This window comes from Elephas maximus, chromosome 22, assembly GCF_024166365.1.
Source record: "Elephas maximus indicus isolate mEleMax1 chromosome 22, mEleMax1 primary haplotype, whole genome shotgun sequence".
NCBI lineage: Eukaryota > Metazoa > Chordata > Mammalia > Proboscidea > Elephantidae > Elephas > Elephas maximus.
Window position 1 is genome coordinate 43,707,273 of NC_064840.1, and position 14,249 is coordinate 43,721,521.

General features: G+C 40.3%; 1 protein-coding gene across 2 annotated transcripts in view; it reads left to right on the top strand.

Annotated features, from left to right (window-relative positions):
• The window catches only part of INTS9 (integrator complex subunit 9), a 153,932-nt gene extending 144,307 nt beyond the window's left edge, over positions 1-9,625 (top strand). For both annotated transcript variants that reach the window (XM_049865687.1, XM_049865688.1), the window contains 3 exons: positions 5,951-6,049; positions 6,722-6,859; positions 8,876-9,625. In XM_049865687.1, coding sequence (XP_049721644.1) covers positions 5,951-6,049; positions 6,722-6,859; positions 8,876-9,052 — 414 coding nt within the window. In that variant the 3' untranslated portion in view covers positions 9,053-9,625. The remainder of the gene's footprint in view (positions 1-5,950; positions 6,050-6,721; positions 6,860-8,875) is intronic.
• Positions 9,626-14,249: the final 4,624 nt, after the last annotated feature.

A 14,249-nucleotide genomic window follows, 5' to 3' on the forward strand; every position in this document is an offset into this window, starting at 1 on the left:
AACAGATGCAGCACTAGAAGTGCTCACTCATCTATGCCAAAAAATTTGGAAGACAGCTACCAACTGGACAGCCAACCAACTGGAAGAGATCCTTATTTATGCCTATTCCCAAGAAAGGTGATCCAACCAAATGCAGAAATTACCAAACAATATTGTTACCACACACAAGCAAAATTTTGCTGAAGATCATTCAAAAGCAGCTGCAGCAGTATATCAACAGGGAACTGCCAGAAATTCAAGCCGAATTCAGAAGAGGATATGGAACCCAGGATATCATTGCTGATGTCAGATGGATCCTGGCTGAAAGCATAAAATACCAGAAGGATGTTTACCTGTGTTCTATTGACTATGCAGAGGCATTCAACTATGTGGATTATAACAAATTATGGATAACATTGCAAAGAATAGGAATTCCAGAACACTTAATTGTGCTCCTGAGGAACCTGTACATAGATCAAGAGGCAGTTGTTCGGACAGAACAAGGGGATACTGTGTGGTTTCAAGTCAGGAAAGGTGGGCATCAGGGTTGTATCCTTTCACCATACCTATTTAATCTGTATGCTGAGCAAATAATCCAAGAAGCTGGACTATATGAAGAAGAATGGGGCATCAGGGCTGGAGGAAGACTCATTAACAACCTGCGTTACGCAGATGACACAACCTTCCTTGCTGAAAGTGAAGGGGACTTGCAGCACTTACTGATGAATATCAAAGACTGTAGCCTTTAATATGGATTACACCTCAACATAAAGAAAACAAAAATCCTCACAACTGGACCAATAAGTAACATCATGATAAACGGAGAAAAGATTGAAGTTGTCAAGGATTTCATTTTACTTGGATTTATAGTCAACACCCATGGAAACAGCAGTCAAGAAATCAAAAGACGCACCACATTGGGCAAATCTGCTGCAAAGGACCTCTTTAGGGTGTTGAAAAGCAAAGATGTCACCTGACCCAAGCCATAGTTTTTTCTTTCGCATCACGTGCATGTGAAAGCTGGACAGTGAATAAGGAAAACCAAAGAAGAATTGATGCCTTTTAATTGTGGTGTTTGCGAAGAATATTGAATATACTATTCAACAAATCTGTCTTGGAAGAAGACCAGAATACTCCTTAGAAGCAAGGATGGCGAGACTGCATCTTACATACTTTGGATGTGTTATCAGGAAAGATCAGTCCCTGGAGAAGGACATCATGCTTGGTTAAAGTACAGGGTCAGTGCAAAAGAGGAAGACCCTCAACGAGATGGATTGACAGAGTGGCCGCAACAGTGGGCTCAAGCTTAATAAAAATTGTAAGGATGGCGCAGGACCAGGCAGTGTTTTATTCTGTGGTACATGGGGTTGCTATGAGTTGGAACCAACTTGACAGCACCTAACAACAACATGTATGTACCACATTTGATTTATCCATTCATCTGTTGATGGACATTTAGTTAGTTTCTGCCTTTTGGCTGTTTTGAATAGTGCTCCAATGAACATTGATGTACAAGTATCTGTTTGGATCCTGCTATCAGTTCTTTTGCATACGTACCTAGGAGAGGAATCTTTGGGTCATATGGTAATTTATGTTTAACTTTTTAAGGAACCACCAGTGTTTTCCACAGTGGCTACACCATTTTACAATTTTACCAGCAATGGGTGAGGGTTTCAGTTCCTCCACATCCTTTGCCAATGCTTGTTGTTTTCTATTTTTCTGATAGTAACCTTCCTAGGGGAGGTGAAGTGGCATCTCATTGTGGTTTTGACTTGCAGCATCTTTTCATGTGCCTGTCCCTGGAAACCCTATGGGGCAGCTCTACTGTGTCCTGTAGGGTCACTATGAGTCGGAATCAACTTGAGGGCCATGGGTTTGGCTGGTCATTTGCATATCTTCTTTGGAGAAATGTCTATTCAAGTCCTTTGCCTGTTTTTTGATTGGGTTGTTTGTCTTTTTGTTAAGTTGTAGGACTTCTTTATACATTCTGGGTATTGAACCCTTATTTGATACATCATTCCCAAAGATGTTCCTCATTCTATAGGTTGTCTCTTCGCTTTGTTGATAACCATTAATGCACAAAATTTTTTATTTTGATAAGTCCAATTTATTTTATCTTTTGGTGTCATATCAAAGGATCCATTATTGAAAACTAGGTTCCGAAGCATTACTCTTACATTTGGTTCTAAGAGTTTTATGGTTTTAGTCTTTACACTTAGATCGTTGATACTTGGAAAGTATAACATTTAAAAGTTAAGAGTATGATTGCTTTCATGGGTCAAGAAAATTAAATGGGACGATAATACTCTGTCCCTTCTTACCCTAAGATTACAGTACAGGGTATACAGGGAGACACACAGTAAAGGGTGAAGGAGGCTGGGACTCCACTGAGAGCCTTGCCCAGAAAAGAGAGTACAGAAGTACTAGGAGCTCACCAAGCCTGAACCCACATCCATGTTTTCAGTGCCCAGCACTTTGGTTCGGGAGCTGCTGCCCAAGGGTACTTAAACACTCAGGTCATGGCTGCCCCAGAAGCTTTTCTAGTTTTGCTTTTCAAACACACTTGAATATTTTTCTGGATTTGAATAAATTGGCTCTCCCTCAAGAAATATAATCAGTTCCAAGAAATTGCATATAGTAAGTAAGCGGGAAAGTTTTTTACACTGATGTTCATCTAGTAACAGTGTCATCACTGGAGCCCTGGCGGCACAGTGGTTCAGAGCACCGCTACTAACCAGAAGGTCAGCAGTTTGAATCCACCGGCTGCTCCTTAGAAAGTCTATGGGGCAGTTCTACTCTGTCCTATAGGGTCACTATGAGTTGGAACTGACTCAGTGGCAATGGGTTTGATTTTGGTTTGGTGTCATCACCTTCACTTTCTCCTCCATGACCTCCCACAACTGCAAGGCTAAAACACTGAAGCTAAGCACAACAGATCTCTGGATTGTTCTCACTGATAGTTTTCTGTTGATTCCACTCTATACAAGGGTAGAGGTTTCCATCATTGTTAAAGTACAATGTAAAATAGAGCTAAAAGTTTCATTTGGTTTTTCCTGGAAAATGCATGTGTGAAATGAATGGGTTAAAATCTTACTGACTGGCAATAATCAAAAAAAATGGAAATTAACAAGCGTTGGTGAGGATGTGGAGAAATTGGAACCCTTGTACATTGCTTGTGGGAATGTAAAATGGTTCAACTGCTATGGGAAAAGTTTGGTAACTCCACAAAAAGTTAAACATAGAGTTATCAAACCAAACAACAAAAAATCCATTGCCATCAAGTCGATTCCTACTCATAGCGACCCTATAGGACAGAGTAGAACTGCCCCATAAGGTTTCCAAGGAGTGGCTGGTAGATTTGAACTGCTGACCTTCTGGTCAGTAGCCGTAGCTCTTAACCATAGCGCCACCAGGGCTCCAGAATTATCAAATGACCCAGCAATTCCATTCCTAGTATTCCACTCTTACCCAAGAGGATTGAAAGCAGGAATGCAGATACTAGTACACCAATGTTCATAGCAACATTATTCACAGTAGTCAAAAGGAGGAAACAACCTGTGTCCATCAGCAGATGAATCTGAATAAACAAAATGGAATATATACATACAATGGCATATTATTCATCCATAAAAAGGAGTGAAGCAACATGATGAATGTAATTAATGTCACTGAATTGTACATGTAAAAAATGGTGAAAATGGCAAATATGTTGTTAAATATATTTTTACTACAATTAAAAAAAAAAACTTTCTAAAGGAATGAAGTTCTGATACATGCTACAATATGAGTGAACCTTAAACATTATGCTAAGTAAAAGAAGCCAGACACGAAAGGTCACATATTGTATGATTCCAATTACAAATGTCCCGGATAGGTAATAAATCCACAGAGACAGAAAGCAGGTTAGTGGTTAGTGGTTGCTAAAGGCTGTGGGGAGGGAAGAATGGGTAGTGACTGCTTAATGGGTACAGTTTTCTTTTGGGCTGATGAAAATGTTTTGGAAGTAGAGGTGGTGGTTGCACATTGTGAATGTATTTAAACGCCACTGAATTGTTCACTTTGAAATGGCTAGTTTTATGTTTTGAGAATTTCATCTCAATTTTATAAAAAATTTTATTCTGCTTTTTGTGTTTTGCTGCTACTGAAGGATGTTTGTTTCATCCTTAAATGGAAAGTACATCATTCATCCTCTGCAGCTTCCTTATACATCCTTTTTTTTTTTTTTGTCCTCATCAGTACAAACCAGGAGACTAATATGTCTGTCAGTCCTCACAGGCCTGTTCTAATGGGAAATTCTCTTCCTGGGGTGGCAGGTGGTTGCTGGAGGCTCTGGGCAGATTTCCATTCTGGCTGAGCTGCCACCTGACATTTTCAACCCCTGTGAAGAGCCGCACCTCCCAGGAGTCTTCTTGGACATGGTTCATGGGCTGCCCAGGGAGAGGATCTCACCTTCCTGGTTCCCATAATGCCATCTCTAAACCTCCCAAGCCAATTCTTTGGCTTTAAAGTTTTGTCAGTATTATCTGTGACAGAAATAATGCCATGTGAGAAGGAAAAGAATACAGATGGAGACAGCTAACAGGAACTGGCCTTGCTAGGAGACTGGAGCGTACCTGTCCAGTAAACAACATTTCACACTGCATACATTTTCTTCATAGTCATAGGCCATTTGCCAGTCCCTTTTTTTAAGTATCCTAAGCAGCTTCCTCTGCCCATTTGGTATTAATCTTCTTGTTTACATAAATGGAATTTTGCATATTTATTTAATTTTGGTTTTAAATAAAGAAGGCTTGGATAGGTAGAGGGTCTCTGTGTAAGAACAATATGCAGCTAAACCAGAGTGTTAGGGCTCCTAGTAAGATCATACATTACGGCCAGTATCTGGGGTGGGGAGAGGTTGAAGTTGCATAGAAAAGGATGCACATCAAACTCAGGTATTAGGGAAAGAGAATGGCCTTGCAGGTAAAAGCTGTAATGTGTTCTACCTGTGGGAGAAGTCAGATTTCCAAGAATTAGAGAACTCTGTCCTTCCCACCTGACACAAGCCACCTGGAGAAGTGTTAAGGATGAAGAAGGCAGCCAGACTGTGGAGCGACATAAAGGCCAGAATGAAAAGGCTATATACTTGATATGTATTTTGAGTAATGGGCAGCCCTTATAGGTTTTTGAGAGATGCTATCAAAGAGTTAAGAGTTGTCTGGAAGCCACATGAAACCAGTATATGACAGAATAGAGGCAAGAGACAGGTGGGCCATTTTGAGGCTGCTGCAGGAGTTCAGATACATAGTGCTCTGACAGGGTGTCGGCATTGTTTGTGGGTTGACTAACAAAAGGGAGAAGCAGAGTGGGCCAACAAACTGGAGTCCAGCATGCACTGAAATTTAGTTGCCCTTGGATGACCTCTGCTGTATAACCTAGAAGTCTCCATGAAAAGCACCCAAGAGATACTATACCACTTGGAAAATGAAATCAGTCACTGTTCCTGTTCTCAGTTTATCCATCACCACCCCCTACTACTCTGTCTTCTCTTACCTCTTTATTGTGAGATGCATACAGCGTGTGTGATTGATATATTTTTTATTTGAATTTTTTTTTCACCTTTCTTAAAGTTATTTGGTCAATTTTAGACAGCAATAACATAAATAAAAATTCAGAAGAAAATAAAATGAATAATGGCAATCAGTAAAAGTTCAACTTCATGATTCTTTACCTGGTAATTTCAAGATTCCGTTCTGCACCAAATACTCAGCCATGGGTACCCTTCCCATGTAGCTGGGCAGAGCACGTGGGTACCAGCTTGCTGAACTTGGTGTGCTGACCCTTGCATATCACCATTCACCCTGAGCTCCACATGGAGGGGGAGCCAAAGCCCAATGTTGCTTCACAACTCCTGACTTTGGGTAACACAGCTGCAGCACCCGTTTTCCCTCAAATTTAGTGTGAGCCTACTGAAATCCTTCTCTACTTTCAGCTTGCAGATTCTCTGGTGCCCATGGAGATTAAGCCTGGCATTTCCTTGGCAACAGTTTCAGCTGTGCTGCATACTAAAGATAACAAGCACGTTCTTCAGGTATCCTTTCAGAGGGTGGGCTGGGCTTGAATCCATGATGAACCTCCTGGGTCTTGAAGACTAGAAGAACCCCATCTGACTGCGGTCATAGCATCCCAGCCAGCTCCCAGAACACATACTTATCTTATTTAATCTTCAGAAGATTCTACTATCATCACCATCTTACAGGTTATTTTTTTGACCTTCAGTTTCTTGACAAAGGTTTCACAGCCAGAAGAGAGCAGAGCTAGGATTTCAACCCATATCAATCTGGTCTTATAGCAGATGGCCTCAGCCACTGTGCTGTTACTATCGCTGCAGTTGCCAGCACAGTTTATTTTTAAGAAGTTATTTAGCAAATACAGAGCTAAACTGATTGAAAATTAAAGCTTCTTGATAAAAGGCAGAAATCTTAGCTAACTAAGATGTAGCATGTGGTAGAGATTGGCATTAGCTTATTTGTATCGTGAAGAGCTCCAGGTGGAACCCCTAACTAACAGTGAACTTGGACTCTAGTGCCTGCTGAATGTGCACACCACAGATGATTCCAGGCCTCTGTCAGAGAAGAGACTCCCACATGATAGGAAGGACCCATTAAGGGAACAGCCAACTCAAGTTCTAAATGTGATCTGCCCTAACCTCTGCTTCTCTAGATGTAGTTTTAATGAGATTCATATTTTCTTTCTGCTCTAGCCCCCTCCAAGGTCCACCCAGCCCACAAGCGGTAAGAAGAGAAAGCGTGTAAGCGATGACATTCCAGACTGCAAAGTTTTGAAGCCTCTGTTGAGTGGCTCCATTCCTGTGGAGCAGTTTGTGCAGACCTTGGAGAAGGTGAGCAAATTAAATTTATACTGTCTAAATGAATATAAGCTGTCCTTTCTGGTGCTCATTGGGACACCCTTGCTTCAAGGAATGTATGTTGCTGCCTTACTTAGCCTCCACTGTCTTGAGCTACTGCTCCTGCAGCATCTGCCTGGACCAAGGTCGTGCCAGGAACAGAGCCAGGGAAGAAATTAACAGAGTTGAGAGAAGACAATGTCCTCCCTCTCCTTCTGTGTTTGTTTCTCTACCAGCCCTTTCCTTACCATCAAGTACTAGGTAGCTGAAAAAATTCCTCTTCAAACCTATTTCGTATGGGAACTGGATTGAGGAAAAGCTTCTCTTGAAAAATGTAGATGAGACAGGTTAGGCAGGATGGGAAAAGACAGGCTGAGGAAGGCCCATCCCCTTGAGCCTCACTTGCATACAGGAAGACCCCTTCCTGTCAGAACAGTCAGCACACCTATTCACAGGAGATGTGGGTCTGTCTAGGCTGAGCCAGGATTGAGGCAGGCAGTGTGGGCAGAGGGCATCAGTGCTGCTAGATCTTTGGGAAATTAGCCCAGCACTTCCCAGATGGAATAGGAAGAGAGAACGAAGTGGGCGGGCATCTTGGAGAACACTGTCCAGCTGTCCATCCTACACCTACACCCCTAATAACTTCTCGGTGGAAGTTATCCTTGACTACAATTTAAAAATATATTTTTTTGTTAGATTATATTTAGTTAAAGTTAAATTATGGCTTCAGTCACAGGACCATGGAGACTACTGTTTTAGTGTTAGGATTATAGAATCCTTGATATGAAGGAGTTAGCGAAAAATAATATTCATGCTGCTTTGTCCAAGAACTGGAGCTAACTCCAATAAGTAATTACAGAAAAGGAGATTTTCTTCTGTTAAACTATTAGTAACTACCTTTTGTCCAAACTAAGTGTCTCAATTACTGAGTTCTTTCACATCTTAAAGTAAATGCTTTTTCTTTATTAGAATTTTTCTCCATTAGTCTTTTTGTTCTCTTACAATTTTTTTCTCCATTCATCTTTTCATTTACCCCCAAAGAAGAGCCAAGTTGTCAAGTTCTCTTAGACATACTATGTGATGTAGGTGAACTTACTGGCATTTGCCTCCCTCATGAGCTGAAAGTGGTCTTGTCAATATGGACAAGTCTCAAGCTTGACTTATATTTTTAAAAACTTCCAACAACTTCCTTCCCAGAAAGACCCGGCTTCTCCAGGAACTAACCCCTAGGACTTGACTTTGAATGTTCCCCTCTGCCATTTCTGCCTTATCTCCTTACTGCAGGAGGAATGTAACTGTCCAAAACTACAAATGTGCTTTCTATAACTAAATGTGGAGCACCTCCCCAGATCAGTGTCCTTTACCTGTTTGTATCCCTTTCAGGCAAATCAGCCTTCTTTCCACCTCTTTTCTTCTTTCTCAGCCATATGTCTGATTTGTAAGAAAATTCCTTAATCAGCATTAGAAATAGCTGGAGAGGTATTTGTTATGCTACTTTATCTCCTTCTCCCTTGAGAGGGATTTGCCGAATCCCACGAATCCCACTGTCAGTGATGTCTTGCTGTCGGGGTTAGCATTTTCTTGAGAGCTCAGAACAGCTGAGAGCTAGGGCTGGGCTCTGTTACTAGGGAACACAGACATGGTACTGAAACTGATGATAGAACAGCCTAGAACACAGGTGCTTGGATGTGCTCCTTAAGTAATTCAAAAAAGCTTAAGCAGGTTGTAGATATTCTGTTGCATGTTGCATGAGATTATGCATGTTTGGGGCACCTTTTAAAGTATATGAACTTGTAGTTGACTTCTACTGCTGTAGTAGTAGGCCCTACTACTAGTCTGAAGAGCTGTATTGAGGAGTATCAAAAATGCCATTTCCTAGAATGTTCAGTTCAGTTAAGTCCAAGAAGTATTTTTAGAACGCTCAGTTGCTGAAATACTATCCTACTTCTGAGTCAGCCCCTTGTTTTTTAGAATACCCATCAATCTCTCTTTTTCTTTCATTTGGAGCAGCATGGTTTCAGTGATATTAAGGTGGAAGACACAGCCAAGGGCCATATTGTCCTGCTGCAGGAAGCAGAGACACTGATCCAAATTGAGGAAGATTCAACTCATATCATTTGTGACAATGACGAGATGCTCAGGGTGCGACTGCGGGATCTCGTCCTCAAATTTTTACAGAAGTTCTAAATGGAGCATCTGAGCCACTTCCACTTCTGTGAAATCCTGCAGCCCATCACAATGGCTGCCCAGCACAAGTCAACTGAAGAAGGTGACAGAAAGCTGTTGGATGTCTTTGTGATATCTCTGCTTAAGTAACGAAGAAGTGGCTCTTGAGTGAAATAACCTGAAGTTACGACCACCATCACCTAGCCTGGATTCCTAGCACTATTTCAGGCAAGAACTTTCCCTTTAACCTGAGACTCATTTTCCTCCCACTTCTGGGTCTCTGGAGTAGCCAGGGTGGTCATGCAATAAGCTCTGAGGTGCAGCATAAGTGACACATACAGCTTTCCAAGAGTCTAATAGTGGAAGGGAAGGTAAAAGATGACTGACTGGTTTTCTTACATGGCATATGTTTGCTTTTCATAGTTTCTCATGCCTCAGCTGGGGAACTAGTCTTTGATTTTGTTTTATTTACTTGCCATCAGTGTTGGACTTAAAAAGAAAGATGATCCCAATAAATTAGGAAAATGAATCCATCTATCTGTATTTTATATTGTAAGACCATTTGGTTAATAAAACTTATTTTTTATACAAGTATCTGTACTGTTGAACATAGTTTTTACATTGATTTAATATATGAAAATATACAGAACAGCATACACGTCAAAAAAAACCATAGCATTAAGTCATATAGCCTAGCACTGTTTCTAAAAACCAAAATACGTTTTTTCTTGAATTGTATGAAAAGGTGCTTAACTTACGTGAGCTATGTCTCTGAAAAACACTAACATAAATTTATAACACCAGCCTCTAACTTAAGAGCTAACAACTAGCTCAGGCTCCACTAGTTGATCTTTGCCCATCACCAACTTTCCCACGCATCATCAGGATTCTCTGCTAGGAGAGCATTTAGCTCAGATACCCCTGGACCCACTAGCAATGATAAGGTTTTAGAGAAAAATAACTCCTCACAAAAAATTACTGCACTTGACATAATGCTGCTCTGAGTTGTTTAAAACAGATATTTACCAGATTACTTCTATGATAGTGTCAGTTGTAACATATGCCAGTATTGCAGGTATTAAAATGTGGGGGAGAAAAGGGGAGGACAAGTCTCAACTGATGAACTATGGTAACAGGCCCAGCTCAGCCTAGTGTTCTCACCATCTTTTTAGACTGGTTGAAATTCAGTCTTTAGTCCACCCTTGAATTCTGCTAACAGTGGAGCATCACAAAGGGATTTAGTGGTCAAAGAACCACATAAAATTACTATGGAACTAAAGTACAACCTTAAGTATAACCCACCTGAATTTAGAGACTATCTCAAGAATAGATTTGACACACTGAACACTAATGACCAGAGGCCAGATAAGTTGTGGGAGGACATCATACATGAAGAAAGCAAAAAGTCATTAAAAAGACAGAATAAAGAAAAGGTTAAAGTGAACGGAAGAAATGATGAAGTAAAAAAGCTGAAGAAAATTTCAAAGGGTGGCTGGAGAAGACAAAGTATTATAATGAAATGTACAAAGACCTGGAGTTAGAAAACCAAGAGGAAAGAACATGCTCAGCATTTCTCAAGCTGAAAGAATTGAAGAAAAAAATTTAATCCTCGAGTTGCAATATTCAAGGATTCTATGGGAAAAATATTGAATGACGCAGGAAGCATCAAAAGAAGATGGAAAGAATACAAAGTTACTGTACCAAAAAGAACTGTTGACATTCAAATGGGTGATGTGATACCATATGCTCAAGAACCAGTGGTCTTGAAGGAAGAAGTCCAAGCTGCACTGAAGGCATTGGTGGAAAAAAAGGCTCCAGGAATTGACGGAACACAAGTTGAGATGTCAACAAATGGATGCAACGCTGGAAGAGCTCACTCATCTGTGCCAAGAAATCTGGAAGACAGCTACCTGGAGAGCTGATTTGTGCCCATACCAAAGAAAGGTGATCCAAGAGAATGTGGAAATTATCGAACAATATAATTAATATCACATGCAAGTAAAATTTTGCTGAAGATAATTCAAAAACAGCTGCAGCAGTACATGGACAGGGAACTGCCAAAAATTCAAGCCAGATTCAGGAGAGGACATGGAACGAAGGATATCACTGCTGATGTCAGATGGATCTTGCCTGAAAGCAGAGAATACCAGAAAGATGTTTTACCTGTGTTTTGCTGACTATGCAAAGGCACTGGATTGTGTGGATCGTAACAAATTATAGATAACATTGTCAAGAATGAGAATTCCAGAACGCTTAATTGTGCTCATGATGTCACCTTGAAGACTAAGGTGCGCCTAACCCAAACCATGGTATTTTCAATCACCTCATATGTATGCAAAAGCTGGACAATGAATAAGGAAGACCGAGGAAGAACTGATGCCTTGAATTATGGTGTTGACAAAGAATATTGAATATACTATGGACTGCAAGAAGAACGAACAGCTCTATCTTGGAAGAAGTACAACCAGAATGCTCCTTAGAAGGGAAGATGGCAAGACTTTGTCATACTTACACTGGACATGTTATCAGGAGGGAACAGTCCCTGGAGAAGGACATCATGCTTGGTCAAGTAGAGGGTCAGTGAAAAAGAGGAAGAGAAGACCCTCGACAAGATGGATTGACACAGTGGCTTTGACAATGGGCTGAAACATAGCAATAATTGGGAGGATGCCACAGGACCGGGCAGTGTTTCACTCTGTTGTACACAGGGTCACCATCAGTCAGAACCGACTTGATGGCACCTAACAATACACCATATAACTAACTGCTAAAGTTTTATGGAGAGTTGATTGCCAGTTCTCTCTCTTAGAATGATCTGTGAATGGGAATGAATTCTTAGTTGTTCTTCATTAGGGATGCAAAAGGCAGCTTCCTTTTTGCCATCTCCAACTTTGCCAGACTTGGACACAGGAATGCTTAAGCAGGTCTCTTTGGATATGTCTGAATTACAAGACCCAACAGTAGGAAAAAGACTGACTTTACAAGAAATTGACATGCCATGGCTATGAAGATTTTTTGTTTTTAGGAGGAGGGGAATTACAACTATGCATCACATGTAGGTATGCTCCCTAATAAAACTTTCGAGAGAATTAAATTTTTTAAAAATTTTAACATTTTGAAAAATGCTGAGGCACTATAAAGCTCAAAAGAAATCAAATGGTCATTTTATTTCAATGTTCTCCTAATGATCTGTCTAGGAGTAACTTGGACTTCTGAACGTTTGATCTCTTATTAAAGAGCTTGATGGAGGACCTAAGGCACTGATCCCTTGCAGGATGGTTTCTAAAGAGACAAATAGTACATAAATACAAATTAGTAAATACCAGATGGATAGGGAATAATTTAGAGATTATGGAGATTTTAATGAAGTCATCACCACCCACTTGAGAGCAGTTATCAATAAGTCTACTTGAAGTTCAGATATTTGGATACCAATCCAGGTTAGTTAGTAGTAGAACCAGGAGAAACAGCAGAACCTTCCCTTTGACAACTGTAGCTATACCACTGATGGATGGCGCTGTCATTGGAAATGCAGCCCACTGACTTCTGACACCAACCTGATGAAGAGCATGACATCTAGAAAAAGTTCTACTCAATGCCAACAAAATCCTAATGACTAAGTAGTAACTGAAAAGCCATTAAAGATTAGTGAGGAGTACCCTAATTTTATTTGTCTATGTAGTCGGAATCGACTCAACGGCACTGGGAGTGGTAGTGCTGTATTAAGTATCTATTGTTGCATAACAAATTACTCCAAAACTTAATGGCTTAAAACAACTGTTTTATCATTTCATCGTTTTTGTGGGTTGCAAATCTGGTGTGGCTTAGCTAGATCCTCCTAGCTCAGGATCATATTTCCACAAGGCTGCAATCAAGGTGTTGAATGAGGAACTGAGATACAGAGGTTAAGTAACTCCCAAAGATACATAGCCAATAAGTGGCTTCTGCCTTACCATGAACATCACATGTGAGTATTACAGATCAGGAGCTGCCCAGGAAGAGGATCTGTGCCTGTTTCTTAGTCCATTTATTTTCTTCTAAAAGTAGTAAATATTTTTCTCCTTGATTCTGGGACAGCTAAAGCTTTTGGCCCTCACGGTTGTCCCATTCAGGATTCTGCTTTTTCAAACTATAGTAAAGTGGAAACAGAAACAAGAGCAAAAAACCTCCAAGCCTGTATGATGATACATTAATATGACCCAAACAGGCTGGTGGGTAGGAAAGTGGGAGACTTCTTTTCTCTGGCCCTGAGACCAGCCATGTCGAGAACTGAATGCCATTTCATTTCATGCTACACTGTAGGAAGGTAGGTAACGTCTGATTTTTTCAGATTCACTGCATCAGAGTTACAGGTAAATAACCTTACTCTTCTTTGAACCTAAAATAGGGTACAAATAACCAACTCCAATTCTGGAGATAAGTAGTGTAGAACTGAGCCAAAAATGTTCTAATCTTGCTGGAGGCTAGAACCAGCATCAATCATGACTTTATTTTACCCATATTTTATCATTGGACATGTAGAATGTTTCTTTTATCTCTTATCTTGATATCTGAGGCCACTGGAAAAAAAATGAAGATGTAGCTCCTGAATAATAATTCTTGTTAGTAGGAATTACCCTTTACCCTTCTCTAGGATAAACCACAGTAATAATTTCTAACCTATTTATAAGCCTTCCTGACATATAAATATGAAATCAGTCACAAGTAAAAAGTAATTTTAATTTGTGTAAGATATAGTAAAACACATTATCAAATGAAATAGAAGTTCACTTTTTTAGATTATTCAATATAACTCTTTAGTAACTAATTGCAATGTTCACATACTTCAAAAATAATGAACTTTGACTTAACACTCTTTTCCAATCATCAGTAAGCACCTTCCAAACAACACCCATTAAGCGCTTACTATATTCTCTGCATTGTGCAGCCTCTGATGATTTTAATTCACCAGAGTCACAAACAAAACACAGGACAGCCCCCACAACAAAGAATTACGCAGCCTAATATGTCATTAGACGCCCTGATGGCACAAACACTTAAGCACTCAGCTGCTAACTGAAAGATTGGTGGTTCAAACCCACCAAGCAGCTTTGCAGGATAAAGACCTAGTGATCTGCTCCTGTAAAGATTACAACCTAGAAAACCTTATGGGGCAGTTCTCTTGTTAGACGGGGTTGCCAAGAGTCTGAATCAACTCAATGGCACCCAACAAGAATAT